A 12,757-nucleotide genomic window follows, 5' to 3' on the forward strand; every position below is an offset into this window, starting at 1 on the left:
TATATATATATATATAAATGCAAAAGTGATACAGTTTTCCTTGTTTCTCTCTCTTTGTTTTTCTTCTCCTTCTCTACGCTCGTTTTCTCACCCATCAGTTATTCCATTCCACGCCGGACACATGTCAAGCACACATGTTCTGGGAGCGAGCCAGATGACGAGAAAAAGAGCACGAAGAGGACGAACCTCTTGACGAGTGCCAGCTCGTGATTATAATAGTTATCAATTAGTGGATTACAACCAACGGCTGGCCTAAGCATCTGCGTGGTTACAAGATTCCTGCTACTTTCACCGGCTCTTTTAATTTGAGAGGTGATGGCTAACCCGGATAATTGGAGATCTTTGCGAAACGAAAAACTTACGCGCAAGAGCAGAGCGTGACGTATCGTATCCGCAAATAATAGCCGTGTCGTCCACGCCACTTCAGTGGCCTTCAGCTGAGAACAACGGCTATCGGTTTCAGTAATCGATCGTTGCTTTAATGGGGCCATAAACTGGCGTGGAGATATTGACCGTTTCGAAAAAAGGGTAGTTCTTTTTTTTTCTTTTTTGGTGTTCTTGGAGGTGAACCTCATCTGCTTTCGTTAACAATGGCCGCGTAATTCTACCGAAAAATGTAAAACTTTTCTTTACTGCGTTTAGGAAGCTGTTTGCCTATAAATGGGCCCATCGTCACTATACTTCCAACTTGTGTTTTCACGCTTACTTCCATGCATATAATAGCGCCTGGCTCCTATCACATTTGCCTATAGCGCCTGGAAACACCCAATCGATTTTAAGAAATAACTCTCGTATATTACCCTATATGAATGAATGCATTATGCCGAGTGAAACGATCTATATGTTTTCAGGGTGCATAAAGATAATACTTGTTATGCACTTCCTAATATTTGATGTGAAAAGTACGAATGAAAACTTTACTGTGGCGAGCTGTTTTCGAAGTCTAATCGTACTTCCAGTTTCTAGGAAGCACGGTGAAAACATTTGCTATAAAATAGAAATGTCAAGGGCACTGCTAGCGTTATAAAACAGACCAACTATAAAGCACGCTTAAAGCTTCTCAGCTAGCAATGCTACAGGTTCGCTGAAGTGGCTTGGTATATTGGTTATTGGATATAGGCTACAAAATTCTTGACATTTCAGGCCCTGTTGAATGTTGCGATTAATTATCAGATGCTTGAAAAGCAAACATTATCTTCTACAGTTAACGTGTGGCTTCGTAAAATTTATTGGTAAGGCATTGTGGTAAACAAGGCTAACATTTACGAAAACTCCAATCCTTTCCCTACTATTGATTTCTCAAGTTAAATGTCACTTGTCCACCTCCATAAAAAAAATGCGCATAAAACCAGTGCAAGCCGAGAAAAAAAAGAAAATAAAAAAGCGCTGGAATGTACAGTTACCTAAAGCGAAGTGTCAAAAAATGAGAAACAGTATAAGAAACAAGTGCAACACTGCTCTCCTCTGCGTCGATTAATTGAAAGAATGGGTCGGTTGGCTCATTTCGGCGGATCGTGTCGATGATACGATTGCTTAACATAAAGTGTTAGCCTCGAAGACGGGAATCAATATTCAGAAAAGCGTGACGCTTAAAGAAAGAGTGGCAGAACAAGCTGTCGAACAACTAACGAAAGTCCATAATAAAGACTAACGTGCAAAACGTGTACACGAAGAAATGTTCAATGGCATACCACATTGGGAAACATGACCCATTTTAAACGACGGTTCAGTGCTTTACTCTCGTAAAATGCTGGCTCCTTAAATAAAGAATACCCACGCTGAAAGACACGACCTCGTTCAGATTTTTTTTTTTGGAAAACAGGTTATAAACGGCAAAACGCCAGCGACAAACTTTTGTATGCGTTCATTATAATATCCATTGCACAAGGTGCTCGCCTTCATAGTTGCCAGCCGAAAACTTTTAATTTCTTGCATCTCGAAGGGCACGGCACAACATACGGGCTTGACGACCTCGAGACGTTGAAGAAAGCTCGCGCTATGCGGTCCGCGCCTTACGCACGCTGTGCTTCGTGTCACTCGTTTCACTGCGGTTCTCTTCCCATATTACAGGAAAAGATAAAAAAGAAACACTAACATTACGCGCGCAGTCTGATGCGTCGTTGTAATGACTTGAAATGAGTTCCGTCCTCCTTTCTTCTCCTGCTGTGCTTAGTTTAGTTTTTGCGAACGTCGTGCATGGACGCAACTTCGAGTTCCTGAAACGACCTCCGAAATCCGGCTTTTTTTTTTTTCTCCCTTACCGCCGAGGCAAATCGCTCGTGTTAAGAAGTAATATGTGGCTTAGATGTACGGATGCGGTTAGTATGTTGAGGAAGCCACTGAAGACCATACCAAATATCAGCCGAAATTCGGCTCTTAAACTTTCTGCAAGCCCCCTTCGCCGCATTACAATTGCTCATTTTTTTGTTCATAAAAACGACCTTTTACGTTGCCAATATGACAGCTGTGCCGAATCGGGAAGCGATAGAGAACATGTGTCGTGCTTTATAGCACCTTGTACTTCGAACGTTTCTTCTTTCCTTTCGGTTACGTGAATGGTTGAAGCGAGAATTTGAAGCTTTTTGAATGTATTAAAACACCTTGGCTACGTTTGCACGTGCATTCAAGTGATGTTTGCCTTTAAATGTACCTAGAACTAAATTCGTGAAAAAACAAAACCAAGCTTTGAGAACGCTGCGCGCAGGAAAAAAAATCTTTAAAAATTTAGAAAGGAAAGAGAGGAAATGGTGTGAGGTACACGGGCATCACATGGGCATTTCTTCTGCTCGCTCAAAGCGGAAAAGGCTATTTAGGTGGATTCTTTAGTGCCAAGCGAGCAAAAGCAATAGAGAGACGAAAGAAGGCGCAGCGTGGTGTTCGAGTGTCGTTCGGACGGACGGTCAGCGTGGCAAATCGGCAGTCCAGACATTTCTGAAAAGAAGAAAGAAATACAAGAAAGGGAAGAAACAGAATGATGAAGAAAAAAGGGGAGGCATTAGTGTCCTAGGGGAGACGACTTGGCTGTTTGTTCCTTTATATGCTTTTTTCAGACCATTCTTCCTTCTCTATTGGGTATTTTCGTGGTTTTGAAAAAGGCCTTTTGCACGGAGGATATAGCGGTGGGCGGTCATCGAGAACAACGAAGAAAAAAAAAGACGTAGGCCGGAAACATGTGAATGAAAATTCGAAAGAAAAAAAAAAAACTAGGGGCAAGTGATCGAATATAAGGTGGCCTGTTTCGTATGTCGTCTCTATTTATCGTTGTTTACATCGAAAAAAAGAGCGACTTGGCTGAGAATTCAACGGCTGTCTTCTATAGTTGTTTCAATTTTTTTTATCTTTAGATATTCTGGCAGGTGCCACAATCAATTTCATTGGCCACAAAGCGAATTTCGCCGGAGTTGGCTAAATGGAGATTGGTCGAACTGGTTTAGGTCTCGACCGCTCGCGGGTGACAGGATGTGCGCAGTTCGTTCGTTCTTTATGTATGTCTTAATATGTGGAGTCCCCCCCCCCCCCCCGAAAAACGGGCGCTTCCTCTGGAAACAAGGCAGCTTGGGTCTGTTCGTACATAACGCAAGTGGATTAGCGCGCACTTCTACTGGTACGCAGTGAGACAGGCAGAGAGCTTGAGAAAGGAGCTTCTCTCACGGCTTACAAAAGTGTGAACTTGTGCTTGTCAATAAAGCATTATGGACGAAAACATTATGAATGACAGACATAAGACCATTGTGATTAAAACAGCGGCCGTATAAAACTGCAGAAAGCACCATCCTGGGCTCTCCGTCTCTCTCCTGATCGTGTACATGCGATGCTTGACTCATAATGACCTCATAATCCCGTATTCACGAGAAAATTCGTGTGCGAGAAATGTTATTAAAATGACATTTTAGCCTATCATCAAGCAGGCTTAGTGAATGCACTGGTCAATTAAAAAAAGACCACTGCTTTTTTTTAATTCTCATGTAAGATACTTCTGTGGGCTTCAGGCATATCTTGCTGCGAGAACGCGGCATTTCTTATGCATGTACCGACAGCTATTACCAGCGTATTTCATTCTATACCCATCGTGGAGACAACTGACCTTTTGGTATTGCATCATAGCGGAATTAAACAGTCAACTTCGCGCCAAAATCACAACCACACAGAAGAAGAAAACAAATAAACACGATGGGCGCCCACTCGCATGCAACTATTTATTTCTTGGGGAAACAGGCTACTATATAAGCCCACTTCTCGTTAAAACATGCGCACCATGATCGGGATTTAGTTTACTTAATCACGCTATCGAACAAAAGCTCTCTATAGAAAACACGCTTCCGACCCATACACAGACTGACATAAATGTTAGGGAGAAAGGCAGGGAGGTTAACCAGAAAGCAAGTATTGACGTTTCGCTAACACAATTAATATACAATTTTTTGTGATGTGCCTCCGAAATTTCCCGTGCTACCTTGCTTTTACTTTTTCTCTGTATATATAAACGCTCAAGCTCATGTTCATAAACGCTCAAGTCAAGTTCAAGTCAAGCAGCGTTTCTGAATACGAAAGTCAACTGCGTGAAGAATAGTGGGCATCTACATTATAGTGAAATATTCTACTTAACTATAAACTACATGAAGTGACATACGCACCACATAGTTCTGACATGTTCCAACTAGCCCAACAGTGAGGTCTACAGCATAGCAGTTAGATATAGCTTGTATAACCTTCTGGAATGTTTACAGTTAGCACCATGGCCCAGAAGACATATTACAAGTAGAAAACGGAATGGGTCTGTGTGGTCGGCCTTTTATTATAGATTATAGCCACAAATTATATTATATATTATATTATATTATTATATTATAGCCACAAATGTATGAAATTACTCAAATCAGTGATACCGAATTTCTCTTTCAACAATCTAGCTATAAAGAAAGTTGCGTAGCAGTATTATAAACTCAGACAATGTGGCCGTCTGGAAAAAAATGAATTAATTAAACATTGCCAATATTTTAAGAAGCGTCGCAGGATGACATCGTCCTCATGACGATGTCGAATTCTTGAAGAATGAAAGGAACAAAGTGTATATATAAGCTGTGATTTACTATGTCCATATTACCCCGTGGCGTAAGCTTCTGCAGTACCGTCTTGTCATGACGCCGCAATCACATACATGTATGCGCACGTGCACATACAGAGGAATCTGTCCCGATGGATCGCGCGCAATATTGCCAAGATCAGTTCATACTGAAATCGGTAAATAAATATCACAGAATTTGTGCTTGCTCTAGCGAGAGGTTACATTGAGCCAAGACAGCGTGGTGGCTGTGCGGGCCGGCGTCGTTGAGGTCGGTGACTCGATCCAAGCCGCAACGAGTCAGCTTTCATGGCGTCCAAATGCAGAGATACTTGTGCGTCTAGAGAGGAGCAGTGACGTATAGCCTGGAGGTAGTACGCCGGGACTGTGCCCCTCCCCCCCCCCCCCCTCAGTATTTCTGCGATGGCACAGAAAGCACAATTGGGGTTGGAATTTTGTGCAAAAAAAATGAAGAAGGAAGAAAGCATATACAGACAGGCGCAGACTAACAACTGAAGTTTATTTTTTTAGAAAAACACACATATAAAGGAAAGGTGAAGACATGCTTAAATAACCGTATAAAGGACCACAGAACTTCTCTGAAAGAGCATCCTTCGTATAATCTCTGCTTGCATTGCAATGAATTTAAATGTCATCCTTTTAAGTGTTGTCGAGGCTCAAAGATAGGACCGCGCGAGAGATCGTTGAGGCCTTTTTCCTACATAAGTTTGGTGACGTATGTGTGGCGAAACCATCGGTTAACCTGCACAAACTCGAGATAGATTAACCAACCACCAACCCGCAATCATAACCACGTGTCTTTGTCCTTCCGCTATATATGTTTTTTTTTCTGAAAATAAACTTCAGTTGTATAGTTTTCGCCTGTTTGTGCTGACATTGACATGTGGGGTTTAACGTCCGTAGTGGAGGGCTCCGAAAATTTCGACCACCTGGGGTTCTTTACCGTGCACCCAAATCTGAGCACACGGGCCTACAACATTTCCGCCTCCATCGGAAATGCAGCCGCTGCAGCCGGGATTCGATCCCGCGACCTGCGGGTCAGAAGCTGAGTACCTTAGCCACTAGACCACCGTGGCGGGGCCCGCCTGTCTGTGCTCTCTTCTATCTTGTACATTATTTTTCACTATTTTTTGCGCGAAATGCAATCCACGATTGAATACCAACTTACCAAACGCTGGGTTCTTGTCAGAAAGTACAATATGACACTCGATCACGTTTGCTTGCCTTTTACCCCCCCCCCTCCCCTCTCCCCCCCCCAAAAAAAATTCTTCCTACATTCAATGACGTGCCTGATGATCAGATCATAGTTTTGGCGTTTAAAAACGCCGAATTAGGTGACTTCTCGAAGTTTCCACATGTACCATTGTTTTGGAGACTCTAATGGGGCCTCAAAGACAACGCTATTTCACAAAAAGAAGCAGAATCCTATACCCGAATGCAACAGCTTCTTTCGAGAAAATGCTCGTTGTTTCGCCCTTCCGTGGAAATAGAAGCCATTTTACTATTTTTTATTTATTTATGTGCGCTTCAAGTGCGTTCTTGCGCGAAACCTGGAACGCTGACCGGTATTTTTTGGCGGCCGTGAACAATTGTATTTCAGCGGCGCTTACACGAATCGACAAGCGCCTTGTACGTAAGTGCCGTTTTATAACGGTACTCTCGCCGTGGGCCGTTGCTTTAGTGACCAAGGAAAGAATGCAAATAAAAAAACTAACAAACAAAAATGACTGGACCAGGGCTTCTTGCAGCGGCCGAGAACGATCGAGGATTCTGGTGACTTATCATTCGGTCGCCACACTCGCTACTGAGTGAGGACGCTACGCAGAAAACACATGCTCCGCCAGTGCCTGGATATTTGTCCCCGCGCTATCTTGCCGTCATCTCTGCAATCATTGCACTCTACGAATCTTGAGATCTAAAAAAAAGACAAGACGGAGACAGCCGCGGGACAGACATAGTTACTCGAAATTCGATCCTGTCCAGTGATTTTGTCTCCTACTACGACTCGGGTTTGGCGCGCTTAAAAAGACAATATAAAAAGAAAATCCTACAAGAGCCCTAAAGCGAAACGCACGCCTCGCTTCTTTCTCTTGTGTCGAAATAGAACCAATGCTCTGGAATTACATCCTGTTCTGGTAGGTCGTGTTTCTGTTGGCAAGATCTATACGGCTACTTTTTCCTTTCATTTCTAGTATATTTGTTGTATCTGCAGGTCACTCTTAGGAGACAACAGATCAGCTTTGACATCGGCTGCGCACTCAGTTTTCTCTCGGATCGGTGGTTTTGTCCGGTTCTGCAAAAAAAATATTTTTTCCATCGGTTTGAGCCGAAAGTGGGCCGATTGTAAGTTGTGGTAAGCGCTAGCGGTCATGTGATATTCAATTTCACGTACATAATGTACAAAGCATTGCGTATATAGTTCCTTAAACATCCGGCTTAGGAATAACATAAACTGACCTATGTTGATTTTCATACTCGACAGTCTATGGTGTGGCAACTTCGATTATACTGCCGTGGTTACAAGTTCACGAGCGTTTGGAATGTAGCTTTTTTTTTACCCGCGGATTTTTTATACGGATAACAACTTTGTATAATACAACTACAAATCGCTCATGTAAGGTTTCACCAAGTCACGCGTAATAGCACAAAAATCAGACTCCCCACATCGACATTACAAATGTGCGCATTATTTCGAGGCAGTAGATGCAAAACAGTGAGGTTAATGCGAATAGCATTAACCTCTTTGCTATTTATGGGCACGTTCGTCGATAACACTTCTTACCAAACAACACAACAGTGAACAGATCAGTGTCGTGGAACACTAGCGCCTGCATGGCCCAGCATGTACAGAAATACCAAGAGTGAGCGGCAGAATTCAGCAGCAGCGGCTGGTGTGCAAAGAAAAACAAAAAAAAAACGATGGTGGCCAGATCACACAGCTGGTTTGTCTAACTGGCTAATAAAGTTTTGAAATTATTTTTTTACCTAAAACGTTATGTGAAGCAAGTTACGTAATAGATCTTTGAAAATTGCTTAAATATACCTGGAACTTTCAAATCCAGAATATGCAATTATTGGTTGTGTTTTTGCTATATTTTTCAACAAAGGTTCCCTTCTTTGAGCCCACATTTGATAAATTAATTTTCGTCCAATGTTTTTTGCTGTAGTTGTTTTTACTTTTGGAAGCAATTGAAGTAAGAATCTTTTTTTTTAACTGCACGTTATTTTTCCTGCCTACATCTTTGTCTGGTAGTCAAGAGGTTAATAGCGTTGTATTGTATTTACGAGACGGCGTCTATAAGACTATGCCAAAAAAAATTTCTGAAAATTAGCTGATGCCTTTGTTTTCAACGGACGTGAAGGGGGTGATGAACATTTTAACTAAGAGTTGTGCAAATAGGAGCAGGAAAATAACACACTTCGTCCGCATACGGGAACTGCTAACAACCCTTTCTACATTACCTGGGCACACGCAGCCGAGCTTGAAAGCTCGCAAGCTTTCTCGTCCAGACCATCGCAAGTACACCAGTTTACCCTCCTGAAACGTTTAGTAATTTACCGTACGAGCTGAGGAAGAAATGGCAAAGTAGTTTAAGATTAGAGGAATGAATACCTAGCCTGTATTGCGGAATCGGTGCGCTCACACTGCGCGAATGAAAACTAGCACTTTAAGAACGTATGTAAAAAGACTACGGCAACCTTTTTTTGTACCGCAATTTAAATGAAGCTTCTCGAGCTTATCTTTTCCTAGCTTGTAACACCCTTTACTCAGCGAATTGAAAGTTCGAAAGGCAGAGAATGTTTCTGCCAATTCAATGGCGCGATTGTCGCCGCCACTCCTTGTTTCGTATTACAGCTCTCTCCAATTCTGGGCTGTTCCTGAGCAGGTGCTTCTGCGACGTCGGAAAGTTTCGCGCTGAAAGGCCTCGGGCTATACTGTACATTCCTACGGTGACACGTGGATGCGCAAAACAACCGTCGCCCCAGAGCCTTCGCTTCATAACTCGGGAATAAATTGCGTGCGAGTCGTTTTCTTTTTTTTTTGCCCACGATTCTCTCTTTTGACTCCGTCTTATTTTCTCCCTTCCTTCGACGCGTTTTTTTTTTTTATGACACGCATTATACTCTGGCGTCGCTCTCAACGGTGATGGCTGCCAGCGCAACCTAGTTTTCGCATCGTGCGTTACTCCCCTCCATGAGCGCGTGCATCTGGCCTTCAGTTTTGAGGGAGAGTGCACAGGTTCTCGCATTTTATTTTGAACGAAGGAGGAATTCACGTTTTAGCGAAAAAAAAAACGGGCCTTCTTCCTTGACCCGCGGCACTTGCTTCAAGGCAGCGCGCCACAACTTTCTCGATAAACAGCGCTTCCCCAAATGCTCAACCTCGCGCAAACGGCATTCTCCGAGGCTGTATCAATTTTTTAAAACCTGTGCTTTCCGTCTGTTTGCACCTCCCAAACATCGTTTCGGCCTGGTTACAGCGAGTAGCCTGCAAGGTATGTGTGAAAGAAACGATCAAATTTACTTGAGTACGTCCTTCGGCGCTTCTCAGGTAAACGCCTCGTAAGTTTTTCTTGGAAAGGAACAGTGAAATCTCTTTACATGTTTTGTTTCGTTACGAAAGGCGGGTTGCTGTATTACCAAGAAAAAAAAAGGAAGAGGGGGAGCTTAAGCCATGGAAGGAAAATTTGCGTCCTCGTTCATTGATGGCTCCGAAGCGTACACCATGTAATTTCCCTGGTGACTTTAAGTATAAATGAGTTTTTGCGTATAGGTAGAACCATTTACTTGGTGTTGGGATCGATTAAATATGCAGCAGGAAGCACGGAAGCACATTTTTTTAGGCGGCTGAGTTTAAAGGAACACTAGGACTTCGTATTTAGATGCCTCATAGATTGTGGAAACTAACCGTGTGCGTCGGCGGCGTTCCGCGTCGATGGCATCAACATAAAGGAAGCGAAAAATTATCACCTCGTGATTGTGCCATCATATGGTATCACAAATATTCGAAATTTGTGTCGTAATGATGATGTCACTATCACGTAATCATGACGCCGCACAGCGCGACGTCATCCCATGACATCATCACTTGATCTATGGTGGGTTGATCACGTAGGCAATGCAATATAACATGCAGAAATTGTTTGCAATTGAGTTTCATACAATAATACCAAGAGATTAATCTGGCACTTCAACCCCCACGGAACTTATGGAAAGTAAAGGTTCCATACCAGATTGCGTACGCAAGCGAACGGTCTATGAATCTTTTTCTACAGTTTCAGTTTCTTTCCTCGAGCAGCGTGGATGGTGCGGTGCACAGCACTAAACCAGCACCTTTGTTGGTCAAAGGGGCTGAAGACCACTATGTCTGAACTTTACTGCGCCTTTCGGGCTTTACAAGTTGTATTTGACAGTTTAAGCGAAGCGTCGTCCACTCACCGCTGAGCGTAGATGTAGCGTCCCTTGAAGAAGCGAGATATGGCATCGAGTTCACGTTTTTTTGCAATGGCTTCTTGCCGAAACTCGATTAAATTGACTGCAACACGACGGTGAAGCTAAGTTGACGAATCATCACGCTCCTCTAAATCGACTTCACGACGAAACGAGAGGTGCCTTGGGGGCGGACCACTGAGTTGACGCACCTGGCATCGCAGCAGACAAAACGTAAAGTGTTTCGGACATAACAATGTACTCTTATTTCCTTAAATATATAGCGCATATTTTTGAGGCCAAAACAGATAAGTTTGTTTTCAAAGTGTTGTTAAAGATAAGTCACTATATCTTGATGCCAAATGTGGAACGCAATGACAATGAATTGCATACCTTGGTATTTATATTTGACCAGCGTTCACTTCTGATTCTTGGTCACGGAAATTTTTTGTGCGCACAAAAGAATGAAGCAAGTTTGAATTATGACAACTTCATATCACTTTGTTTTACACTCGGCTAACCAGCGTCGCTGATCTCAAGAGCGTAATCCATCCGAAGCACATCCGAAGCCTGTATACTTCCCATAATTATCAAGGGGGTACAAGCGCCACTGAAAAAGACCACGTATACACTAGCCCCAGATTCCCTTCTTGATATTGTCTGAAATCCTATGGATTGCAGTGTCTCCGATCCAGGAAGCCATGCAAAGCCACGTTAGGTCGGGAAGTCTTCGCAGGAGCATGGATCCGGATCAATGCATGGATCCGAGTCGTTTTAGGAGAATGCTAGAGGGACTCTGCAAGTGTTAGTCAGCCATACTTTGTGATTATGAAGCTGTGTACAACTTGTGTGTACTTGTATATATTGACACCCATTCATGAGCATCACATACCTTCTGATCCGGTGGTCCGCTATAAGTGTTCGCATTCGTTTCCTAGGTGGTCGGCACTTCGAAACTCGAGAGCTACGGCGTAAAGGACGCCATTTACTTTTTTCGCTTCACGCCGGCTGTCACGAGCATTCGCGCGTTCCGATTGTGCTTGCGTAATTAATTGTTGCCGCTGACGTCCAAGCACGCTTTTAGCCACGCTGGTGCTCCTCTCCAATTAAAATCAAATTCGCTGGGGCCATTGTTAAGAGAGCGACTACGAAATTAAAAATCGCGTCCGCTTTATTGTCGCGAGGATAGTGTATTCGACACACGGAAGGAAAATCTCAAAACAAAAGCAGGGCAATACAGGCAAAAAAATTTTTGTCCCATTCTATCTTCAGCGGATAAAAGAACGGACCCACGGGTGCCAGAAAACTAACTAATCATATATAACGTACATTAAAGCTGAAGCTGTAAAGTGCGCTCTTTTTCTGTGCTCAGATCTAGGGGCGTATCTCTCGGGGATCCTAAATAACAATGGGACTTCTCTTTTGAATGAACACCGGCCAAGAGACAATGCGTTTGGAAAATCAGGATGAAAAAAATCATACGAGCTATTGCTGTCAACTTGCTTGTCAAGACAAAAGAAAGACGAAAGTAGAACGTAACAAGAGAGAGAGAGAGAAACGTGCAGTGGTGGTTAATGTGTGCATAGCAGAATAAGGCAGTGGGTTTTCAAGCGAGGGCTTCTATAATCTATTATACGTTTACGTGCGCGTTAATCCAAGTTTTTATAGTGACTCCTTACGAAAATATGTACTGAAGTGTTACAAAAAAATTTGTTTCTTAAAATGTTCATTTTAGTTGTGGCACGAAAGTAATGGTACATAGTAAACTTGACACTTAACAGACGTTTCTTTATGCACTTCTGAAAGATTGTTTTGTACGAAGGTAACTATTGGCGCTCCATAAAACTACTGGGAACACGCGAAAAAAGGCAAAATCTAATTACATAAAAAGCTGCGGGAAATGTGTAAGGAAAATGTCAGCTGTGGTTCCATTTGCCCCGCCGTGGTGGTCTGGTGGCTAGGGTACTCGGCTGCTGACCCGCAGGTCGCGGGATCGAATCCCGGCTGCGGCGGCTGGATTTTCAATGGAGGCGAAACTGCTGTAGTCCAGTGTGCTTAGATTTAGGTGCACGTTAGAGAAGCCTTGGTGGTCGAAACTTTTGGAGCCCTTCGAACAGTGGTGGCAGCGAATGCTGCACAATGACGCGCTGGTGGACCAACTCAGGGCTGTCTAGAGGGCCCGTGTGGCGGCAGAGGGGCTTGGCCTCTCTGTCACGACGCGGGAGCAACCAGTATAAGTCCTGT

General features: G+C 43.3%; 2 protein-coding genes across 47 annotated transcripts in view; one reads left to right on the forward strand and one right to left on the reverse strand.

The window, feature by feature from the left end:
• LOC119159557 (alpha-2-macroglobulin-like protein 1) overlaps positions 1 to 12,757 on the forward strand; it is a 164,455-nt gene that overhangs the window by 84,099 nt on the left and 67,599 nt on the right. The window lies entirely within an intron of this gene.
• Positions 1 to 12,757, reverse strand: part of LOC119166605 (uncharacterized) — a 171,620-nt gene that overhangs the window by 80,806 nt on the left and 78,057 nt on the right. Inside the window, exon 6 of one of the 2 annotated variants that reach the window (XM_075891579.1) lies at positions 2,685 to 2,931. The exons of the other annotated variant lie outside the window; for it this stretch is intronic. Coding sequence (XP_075747694.1) covers positions 2,901 to 2,931 — 31 coding nt within the window. The 3' untranslated portion in view covers positions 2,685 to 2,900. Of the gene's footprint in view, positions 1 to 2,684; positions 2,932 to 12,757 lie in introns of those variants that run through there. 2 annotated transcript variants of the gene reach the window in all.

This window comes from Rhipicephalus microplus, chromosome 1, assembly GCF_043290135.1.
Source record: "Rhipicephalus microplus isolate Deutch F79 chromosome 1, USDA_Rmic, whole genome shotgun sequence".
In the NCBI taxonomy this organism is placed as follows: Eukaryota; Metazoa; Arthropoda; class Arachnida; order Ixodida; family Ixodidae; genus Rhipicephalus; species Rhipicephalus microplus.